This window comes from Echinops telfairi, unplaced genomic scaffold (assembly GCF_000313985.2).
Source record: "Echinops telfairi isolate 266 unplaced genomic scaffold, ASM31398v2 ScPeMD7_7420;HRSCAF=8458, whole genome shotgun sequence".
Classification (NCBI taxonomy): Eukaryota; Metazoa; Chordata; class Mammalia; order Afrosoricida; family Tenrecidae; genus Echinops; species Echinops telfairi.
Window position 1 is genome coordinate 2586360 of NW_022111320.1, and position 11127 is coordinate 2597486.

Here is an 11127-nt window from a genome sequence, read left to right on the forward strand (position 1 = left end):
TGTCTTCTCGGCGTATGTGATCTGGAGCGTGAGCGTGTTCTTGACCTTGATCTACTTGCACTTCTGCTATTTCTACTTCTTTTGCTGTCTTTTCTTACACTTCACAAAAACACACAAAATGTAAGTTACACCTAAGCAATAGAAAGAGCACATAAACTAAAAGCCTCTCAGCCTGCTCGCTAACTCACCCATTATAAGGACTTTTGGAAGCCTGCTGTCTATCCTCGGGTTCCTTTTTGACGGTCTTCACATTGATGGAAACTGGTGACTTCTCCTCGGTTTTAACTTCTCTGGGTGATGCTTTAAGAAACAAAGGCGGGGCAGGGGAGCGAAGGGCAGGGACAACACATTAATTATTGGATTTAAAACACATTCACACAATTAACACCTCAGTTAACATTGAGACAATTTTAACTTGTGATCCCATGTGTTACAAAGATAAACTGTTCAATAGGGCTTTCTTAGTTGATCTTAAAGGAAGCAAATAAGGATCAGTGTTGCCACCCAGAATATACAAAAATGATCTCTACATCCTTCTTGAACAAGTTTGTCTTCAGCGACTGTCGCTTTTTAACACTGGCTTCTATGGAACCACTGAATGCTAAAGTTTTCACCATATAAACCTTCAGCGACCACAGCCCCTTCCCAAGTCATTTCAATTCTGAATACAGCTTACAGGGCTTGGAGGCTGGAGAAAATCCACCAAGAGTTGATAGGGCAGGAGTCCCATCCGGATTCAATCCCTTTGCTTTTAATTTAGCTTCTTGTAAAGCTACTTTTCTCTTTTCCACTTCTTTTTCTAGCATTTCGTAGTTTGGCTTTTGGAAGAAAATGAAGTTAGTATCTCACAGAAGCTTAGATTTTTAGCAATAAGATTATTACCACAAAACACAGGTAAATAAAACAACTACCTTTTTTCTAGTATAAAGCCTAAGAGTTTCTATACAGATTTCCTGGATCTCCTCTTCTGTGGTACCAAAAAGAAGAAACCAGTGGGGACGAGTTGGCAGTGGAATCTAAGACCAGAGAAAAGGGTGGTTGAAAAGAAATTTTTACTGATTCTTGTCAAAACTGCTAATTATCATGCTTTATCCTAAAGGACAAAGCAACCACATACACGTACCTGAAGAGCTCTCGCTGCAAGGTAGATGCAAGCACACGCTATGGTCTCTGGTTGAAATCGAACAAAAACATTGGTTCGAAGACTGTCGTTCATATAATTCCTGAAAAATATTTAAACTATAAGCTTTATGTGTCAACACAACAATGAAGCTTATACACACTGGAGACTCAATCTACTGTATTCTTTTTTCTCCTCATATTTACAGTCACATCGAATCTAGCATAAAAAGGCATAATTCAAAAATCAATTGAGAAAAGGCTTTAACATTAAAACTATTTGTAAACTTTCCAATATATGACCGAAGTCTTTTAAAAATTACTATGCCAAACAGAATGCAATTTTTAAAGTAACACAACGCTTTGATAGTTCTTATATAACTATGGTTAAGGAATGATAAACCACTCCAACAATACTTCAAGCCATTAATTATTGACCATCTCTCCTTTATCCACAAAGAAAAGCAGTGTCACCAAGTTCTTTCAGAAAATTCAAGGCGCCACGACAGGGTAAAAAGGCACTCTCAGAAAGCACTCACTGGTTCACACTTACATTAAGAAACTAAGCTAACAGAAGGAAAAAAGCCCCCCAAACCACCTAGGCCGGGAAGTAAACAACAATGTACATAAACGCCTCGTTTACATACCTTTTTTTGGTAATATGCACAAAGAGAAGTGAAACTATTTTGGTTACTCAACTGCTGGACTTTTAGCAACACTCAAAGTACTTAAAATATTTTACAAGTCATTTCAAAGTTAAAATGCGTAAGTGGACTATTTCTTTTAAGACTTATTAAAATTGCAAAAATCTGGTTAACTATGAACACTTAAAATGTCATGCACTTGTTAACTTAAGACTTTGCAAAATAATTGTAATATTTACTAAGTCCACATGAAGTATGGTAGTTATAAAAGAAACACCTGGTTGAAAGTCAAGAACATAGTCCTGCACACCATCAACAGTGTTATAACATTGTCTTCGTGGCTGGATAACATCTATTTTAAATGAGCCAGCACTCCAGATCACAGTATCTGCATCTCAAAAGTGCAAGTTCCAAAGTATTTAAATAACATCTCTTTTAAAACTGAAATACTTACTGCTCATGTTGCCAGAAATAGCCTAGCAGCTAGAAAAACATCTAGTATGTATCATTTTAAGCTGTTATAAAATTTTTTTGGTAGAATACATATTACACATACCAAAAACTCGTCAAACTCCTGAGCTTAAAAAAACCCAAAGACATTTAATTCATAATGGCTGGACAACAAATCTATCAAAAATGAACTACTCATTTTGATAGTTACAGGAATACATTATATACATAGGCATGTTTAATAGTTACTTCTAGAAGCAAATATACAAATCCTTTTGACACCCCGAGAGAACTAGAAGATGCTGCCAGATGGATATGGACCACTTCAGTGAATCTCGGATGAGAGCTTGCACTGGATTGGCTGGAGAGCAGGGCAGCCAATCAGGCCATCCTGAGGTCATGGGCTGAAGTGCAGAGGGCAGAGTTCTATGACTTACCATCATGGACTACCCTTTAATTAAAGAGTAGAAAAAAGAACAAAGTTAAATTGAGTTCTCCATTCAAAGTAATAAGTCAAGCCAAGAAAACAGGAAGCAGAAATAAGCATTATTTACCTTTTGGTAAAAAACAAACAAAAACAAAACAAAAAGCCCCAAAACAAACATCTTATTTTGGAAAGAGAAAATGAAACTTACTTTATTTCTGCTTCTGTTTTCCTGGCTAGGAAAGAACTGTAAAAAGCCACTTACCAGGCAGTTTGAACCAGGGTTTGATTACGCTCACACTCTAAGACTTGTAAATACACAACAATGATCTGAAGGGGGAAAAAAAGGCCATTTAGCTTTTTGGTGATTCTTCTAGATCAGAATTCAGTGAATAAAATAATTAAAAATATCAGTTACAAGCTTTTATTCTTTCTTAAGCTATATAGATATTAAAAAGATTACACAAGCTAAATTGTACCAGAGATTCAATCCATGTGGTTTAAGTTGGTTACCAGATTTCACAAAATTGTTTATAAGTATGTTCTAAAATTGTACAGAACAAAATGAATATTAATCAATTAAAGTATCAAATAGCTAAGCGATGAACACTTTAGTATGTACCCAGCCCGGTGCTAGATGTTTCATGCACATTAAAGTCAAACAACCCACTGCCAGCAAGTAGATTCTAATTCAGTGACCCTAGATAGGGGCTGACAGCCTCATCTTTCTCCCATAGTGGCTGGTAGAGCTGAACCAATGACTTTCTGGTTCATTTACCCAGCACTCAAGGTACATTCTGGTCCAAATATCCTCAAAGCCAAGTTACACAATTGGTATGATACAAATTAACATCCAATGTGGACGTTACAATAAACAGTCAACTACATCTTTGTAGCGACACAGCACACTAAACTACGTAAGCTTAACGTAAGCGTAGACCAGATCTTTCTGGACCTACTGTAGCATCACTATTCCCACACTAAAGCTGTAGAAACTAAGGAGCATCTGCCATGGCAGAAGCAAGTTTCTCTCTCAGTTCAAAAAGCACCCACTGTTTTAAGCACTGAGCTTGTTTACAATGATCTCATGACAGCAAGAGCTACTGCCAGAGCCACCTTCCCACCAAAGTCACCGCTGAGTGAGCAGCCATACTGAGCATTTACTGACTACAGTTTTCTGGGTGCTTTTATAGACATTATCTATTACTTGGAAGACAGAATTGCACTACCCCTATTTTGGGGGGTAGGAACGACTGACAAGAGGGGAAAAAACCCCCAAATTATATAGAGTGAAGGTTAACATTTGAGCCTATGTCTTTTTTTTTAACCCCCATTTAATTAATTACAACACCCCAAAGAGTTTTAAAAAAACAAACATTAACTTTGTAACTAAAATATAGAACCACTCAAAAGAAACTTTTAAGAGAAACCCTAATACTTACGAATGTCACCTCTGTACTCTGTAACTCACCTTATGGGGATGCTTGACATGAACACAAAATCCCAACTCCTTTAGCACCCTCCTTTCTGCTTTGATAACTTGATTTTTGGTGTTTATGTAGTTCTGATCAAGAATCAGAGGGCTTGGAGTCCTATAGTTTGTAAGAAATAAAATCAAAACTGTTTTGCACATCCAAAAATTTTTATGTGTGGCAGCTCCATTTTCCCTTCCAACCAACTATTGGCAACAGAAACCAGCTTTTTAAACTCCTGCAAACAAGTTAAAGCATTAATCTTGTGCTGTCCAAGTTATGCTAATTAAATAAATAAAGGTAAACATTTAGATTAAGTTTCTACAGGAGCTAACAGAACACTAATGGGAAAGTCTTGATCACTCAACACACTAGGACTATTTACATAGATTTCATAACAACTAGGCTTGAAGGGTGTGTTTATGTGTACATATTAACTTAGGGGACAACTTGACTTATGTACAATTAGCACAACCTCAGTAGTCTCAATAGTTAGCAAGCCTTTCCCCATAGACAATAGTGGTTCTTTAATAAAGTTATGGTACTACAAATAATTCAATAGATTAAAATGATTTTACTCATTCTATAAAATATCCTCTCTTGGCTGGTTTATGGTCCAAGTAAATATTGGAGGAAAATAAGTTCTTTTAAAGACTCACCAAGGTGGGCAAATTGTTACTTCTATTAAAATTTTCTATTTAAAATAAATTAAGAACATTTCTAAAGATTTTTCTCAATTACCAAAGCAAATATGAAATGACGCACAGCTCAGTTACCTGTGAAACAAAAAAACACACCAGGCCTTAATTTAGTCAGTTACATCATCATGTCATGTGGTTAGAGCTGCCAGAGGCACAGCTATTAAGCAATAAATTAGAACACACTTACGGTCTCTATGGCAATTTCAATGATTCAGACTACACACATCAGTGGGTCAATGCTACAGAACAAGCCTTGCTCAATTGATGCCTGGCCTCTAGCGGTGTTCTGTTTCAGTGGGGTTTTTGTTGTTTCTCAAAAAAACAAAGCTAAAAGACTTAAACTTAGGGTAAAAGATAATTTTAAGTCTTATTAAAATGGATTTTCTTCCTGCACGTTTCCATTTAGGTATACTCACTGTTAAAAGTGAGTATTCATGCTTTGAAATCCATAATTTAATTTACCCATACCCTTTTTTAGCGTCACACAGACCAACACACCACACACCCCTCAAAGCAACTCCATAGGACAAAACAGAACCCCATGGGGTTTCCAAAATCTTTACAAAAGTGATCACCACATCTGTCTCACATGGAGCAGCTGGGGGTGAGGGGGGGTGGTTGGGGGTGGTTCAAAAGGACCTCAGCAGTCAAAGTGCCTGCCCACTGTTATCAGGTCCAGCATATCAAAGGCATTCTTCATAATATGCTAAGTAAATGGGTAGAACGTTTAAATATCTTCTTCCACATTCGGATTTCTCTTAGCCAATGTCTATTAGAAGTTTACTCTACATGGCAGAGTCTAACATTCCTTTTTCTACAAGACAAGATACACAAGCTTTATCTCATTTCAACATGCCACCTAAATCCAGAAATAAGCAGGCAGACATTTGAAAAACATACTTGAAGGCTAAAAAGCAATCAATGGCACCTGCATTAAGTGCAAAATAATAAAACAAAAAACTAACAGCTTCCCTACCCTTTTCACTCAGTTAAAATATAAGACAGGGCTGTTTACTAAATTGTTTCAAAATAATGACTTATTAAAATACATTCAGCAAAACTGAAGTTGCCACAGTTGACTTGACAAGTATCTATTACTTATAGCTGAAAAATGGTCTTGCCTTCAGTTCCCTTCATATCATAGCTAATTAATTACACCATATAAGATGTGAGGTGGGAGAGCACCAGTTTAGACGGGCGGTCTACCCATAGGGCCCCTGGTGGTGTGGTGGTTACATGTTGGACTAACTAAAGAGCAGGAGTTTGAAACCACAGGCTGCTTCAGAGAAACATGAGACTTTCTATTCTCTTCAGAGAGTCACAATTTTGGAAACCCACAGGGCAAGTTCTACCTTGTCCCATTATTTGGTCACTATAGGGTCCCCATTATTCAGAATCCAGTTAAAGTAAGTACATTTTTCTTTAGTTTTCTAAGTGCCAAAGGGGCCATGGGTTATGCACTGGCTGCTAATGGCAAGGCTATCAGTCCAAAACCACCAGGATAAGTGAGGATTTCTACTCTAATAGATACAATCTTGTAACCCCCTGGGACTAGTCCTCTGTCCTACAGTTACTATGAGTCAGACTGACTCAGTATTACAGTTGTGCGCTTTCTACTATAGAGATACAAAGAATCATCTTAATCAGGGCAGAAAACTGTAATAGTTGCTTTTTGAATCTTAGAAGTTTAAAAATAATTCTCAGGTATGGTTATAGCAAACTTAGCAGGGTGGGGATATATTGATGACCAATTATTACTTATGGCCTTCAACTGTACTGGTAATAGGAAACAGAATACCACCTATGTCACAATTGTGCCACCTAACGCTTACCTTCTGCACCGGGGGGGTGGGGGTGGGGTGTGTGTGTAACTATAGCATCGGAATCCCAAATAAAAATGAAATGTCACAAGTATACATTTTATAAAAGTTGTCTTACTTTTCCCTTCTAAATGGGTAGATATCAACTTCACCTCTAAGAATTGCTCTCAAATAGTAGGGATTCATTTGTTCTTTCAGTTATAAACCAGCTGAAGGTTTTTAAAATTATGGACTATAACCTGGTCCCATATCAGACAAGAACTAAGCAATTCTGCTTATATCATTATTATCCATATGAATCATATTCTGTAAATTCCTTTATAAGTTTACGAAAATCTCACAAGAACCAAAAGTGAGGCAAACGAAACTTGTTATTTTCTATAACTCAACAAATACACTCATTTTTGTTTAGGCTTGTTCTAACTTGCAGGAAAGTTAACTTTGAGTTTCACTGCGCTCATGAAGGAAGGTTAAATGGACTTGCATAATTTACAACTACCTTTAACAGTACTGATTTTGTACCAAGGAAAAATATACGTGTTTCTGTTAAACAAAGACTCTGAGAAAAGGTAAGCAAGCTCTTTATTGCAATTGGAAAGCACAAATTAGTACTCATGGCACTACGCATACTAAATAGAATTAAACTAGCTAGAATTTCTGCCCCCTCAATCAGATGAGTTTCGTACAAACCTGTCAAAGTACCTACCCTAAAGATTGTTTTAATTTCTGCCCCCTCAATCAGATGAGTTTCGTACAAACCTGTCAAAGTACCTACCCTAAAGATTGTTTTAATTTCTGCCCCCTCAATCAGATAAGTTTTGTACAAACCTGTCAAAGTACCTACCCTAAAGATTGTTTTAAAATCTCTCCTGTAAAACCATTAATTCAAAGAAATAGTTTTCACTATCAATACCCACCCACCCACTCAGTCCTGCCTCTTTACCTCCCCTCCTTTAATTACGTTACTGTCAAATATTTAGGTAAATATGTAACAAAAAAACAACTTCCACATTTTAGTTTTAATAGGACACTTACTTTTTGACAGCTTGTGTACCTTGCTTCTCAGAGTAGCTATTTTTCCTTTAGCAAGATTACTTACAATTGAAATTTAATTCAAAAGGGGGAGTGGGCATGAGTAGAGATCTGAACAGGATTAGCACCACCCATGCGGTACAAGTACAGTGAAATTTTTTAAAGTTCTCCATAAACAGTTTACCAGTAGTTAAGTTAATGCCAACTCAGACAAGAGGCAAAGTCGATAGACCGCAGGCTCAATTTTAAAAGTCTAAAATATATTTAAAACTTACAACGCTCACTTCAATGGAAGTAATACTCATCTTTAAAGGTTGATTAAGATTCAGGTCAAATTCATGTTGGAAAATATCAGTAACGAGCCAGTGTTTGAATTTCGCAGCACTCTCCCAAGGCTCAAAGTGTCAATGTGTGGCTCCTTCAAATTAGAGAAAACTTAAATTTTCTTAGAACATTATTAGCCTCCTTCCCAACTACTGAATGTATTCTTCCCCCTTTATAAAGGCTCAAACAAGAAGTGGAAGGGGGCAGGAGGGATGGGTGAGGAGTCAAAGTAACCTGGCATTGGTGTTAGATCTTACAGCCCCCCTAGTCACGCTAATGTGCAGGTAGGACTGGCAGTCTAATGCTACATAGAAGAAGACTTCTTCATTATCAGGGTAACAATACCATTCAAAGTTACACATAAACTAGATGAAAATAAACTGCACCTCTGCCTAATTAAAATACAGCATTACAAGTACTTTCTAGTAACATTAATCTACACAAAAACACTATACTATGGTTCGAATAACTTGGACAGCAAAGACAAAAGCTTGTAACAAGAAACAGGAGTTTTTCTAAATGGTTCACCAGTGGCCAACCTGTTAGTCCCCGATTCCAGTGACCTAATTCTCAGAACACTGGCTTCTCCTTGGGGATTTTCGATACTTCACTCACTGTTGCCATGACGACAGCTTCATCTCTATGTACCACTCCACATCACCCAGGCTTTGGTAAATGTAGCTGGTCGCTGTATAGTCGGTTGCAAGGGAAAAAAGAGTTGAAGTTAATAACATATACAGCTTATATGTCTGAGTAAACTTGTAAATGCATAGAAACACTTTTACATCCTGCTTAAAAGAGTCTTCCATGCAATTAACTTTTAAATTTCATTGTTATAATCACACTTCTAAGATTGAGACAAAATAAATGTCTCTGTAATGCCAAAATCAAAACAAACCCCAAAGGCACTGTGGCATCAGACACAACAGTTAGATGGGACATTTTAAGTTCCAAAGTTTTTATAGTTAGGAAGACCTAACTAACGAAGGAAGACTAAGTTTCACAGAAAAAGTTCAAAGAAATTAATCACTGTGTGTAATTACATCATAGTTAGGCCAATTGTTCAAAGAATACCGCCAGAAAATTATTTCCTTTAAGCAAACAGAATCCTTTGGCTAAAAATATATAGCTCCTTCTGTATTACCAGAGTGTGTTGTTTTGTTTTAAACAACCCGAAAAATTATATATAGCTAGATCTCTAAATACAAATATAAGCTCAGCCCATACAATATACCAATTTGAAATCTTCCCATTTTCCTGGGTTTTCTCAACAAAAAGCTACAAGTATGTGTATATGTACTCTCACTGAATAAAGTTAGAACCAGAAATAAGATGTGGTAGAAGGAAAATTAAGAAAACCAGGAAGGGGAAAAAACCCCACTACTGTGAAAAATCTGAATAGTAATCCTTTAGGCTTTTTGATTAGATGAAATCATCTTATGGCTATCTTAACATTTAGTTGCTGAACAATTTCATTACTATTCTCTTTAAAGTGAATTCAGCCAATAATAAGTGTCAATGATATGTAACACTAGCCAACACCCAACTCCCAATACAGCTTAACTCTCGTTTTCCCACCTCCTTCTTTCCAAACTCAGTATAAATTTGTCTAACATCACAATTCCTTAGAAAGGAAGCACAACTGATCTAGGCCAAGTAGATCCTTCTGGAGGACGGACCAGAATCACCTGCAACTGCACAATGGAAACTTAAATGGCACCCCATCGTATGAATACATAGTCACAACACACCTGCAATACTGTTTCTATCTCTGACAAACAAGCTTACCTAAATTCAATTGAACCCTTTGCGTGAGTGACTTTTCTAACCCACGACAACCGATCTGACCCAATACAAAATACCTGTTTAATCCCCTTGATTCCAAACGTCAGACTTTATCACCCTGCAGTCCTTTCAGATCCAGCACTACTCGAGTTCAATGCTGAGAAGTATTCTAACAAAAGCCAACCTCAATTGGTACATAATTAACTGGGACTTCAGATAGGGAAACAATCTACACGCAAATCGGTCACAGCCTCCACTGGAAGTGTCTTGTTTAAGCTTCCAGCTTTCAGTGCTCCAGGGGAAGGGGGTGGGGGTGGGTGAGGGAGGGAGAACTCACAAAAAGAAAAGACACTCACACTGGGACCCAATGCATCCCCCTTCCTTTTCTTGTTTAATCTTAAGCCACAGGACTGGCTTTCACGGCAATCACAACTCAAACTCAACCTTCAGAAAACGAGTTCATTATACTTTTCCCAAATTAGTAAATGCTAACACCTAAAGTCGGCTTCCCTTTGCGTCCTTATTAGCTAGAGAGGAAAGAATGTTTTGACTTGATGACTGGTGGTGCACAGTGCAGAAGTAGCAGGAGACACTATGTCCAATAATGCCATTCTTACCTTTTTCCTCTTAACTGGCGGAGATGATGAAATACATTAATCACATCTCTTATTCTTCTAGGTGCTTCTTCGATTTTTGATGCAAGATTGATACAGGCCATGGCAACAATCTGAAACAACCACCAAAAAAGGGCAAACACCGTGAGTCCATGAAAACAACTGCTACAACTTCTGAACCATCAAGTGTAGTTGGCAAAGAGAACAGCGCCTCCCGGAAGTGTAACCAACCTATTTTGATTTCGAAACCCTAGGGCACACTCGGGGCAAACTTTGGCGAAATAAAGCCATCATGCTATGCCTAGGTCCCAGAGTACCAGTTCGCTTCATTGCTCAACGTCCTAAGCTTTTAAAAATTGCTCAAACTCCTGGCGCTGGATCCAGAGTTCCACTCGATCTCAAAAGTCTGTGTTGCATTTACTTGAAAACCGTAAACCTCGGTTGACTGAGGAAGCGTCTGGAGTCAGAATCCTGGGCGTTTTCAAAGTACACGGCAAAGGCCCCCCACTTCCTGCCGGGCCCCGGACTGCTAGGTACAAAAGGCCTGAACCAACCACTCCCTCCCACTAGCTCCCCGCCTCCCCCTTTCCCGCTCCCGAAGGAAGCAATCCCCTCTCCACGGGCCGCGCTCACCTCGAAGCTGTGCTTGACGAAAGACTTGGAGTAGAAAAAACGATGAAACAACACCTGCCCCGTTGCCATCGCCACCTGCAGACGACAAGAGAACGGAGCGCAGGGGTCA

At 38.1% G+C, this 11127-nt stretch overlaps 1 protein-coding gene across 1 annotated transcript in view; it reads right to left on the reverse strand.

Moving 5' to 3' along the window:
* Positions 1 to 1129: 1129 nt before the first annotated feature.
* The window catches only part of CCNL1 (cyclin L1), a 10644-nt gene continuing 646 nt past the window's right edge, over positions 1130 to 11127 (reverse strand). Inside the window, exons 2-7 of the mRNA XM_045297465.1 lie at positions 11019 to 11093; positions 10389 to 10498; positions 4109 to 4229; positions 2903 to 2967; positions 2651 to 2664; positions 1130 to 1223 (exon numbers count right to left, since the gene is read on the reverse strand). Of these exons, the coding sequence (XP_045153400.1) occupies positions 1213 to 1223; positions 2651 to 2664; positions 2903 to 2967; positions 4109 to 4229; positions 10389 to 10498; positions 11019 to 11093 (396 nt within the window). The 3' untranslated portion in view covers positions 1130 to 1212. The remainder of the gene's footprint in view (positions 1224 to 2650; positions 2665 to 2902; positions 2968 to 4108; positions 4230 to 10388; positions 10499 to 11018; positions 11094 to 11127) is intronic.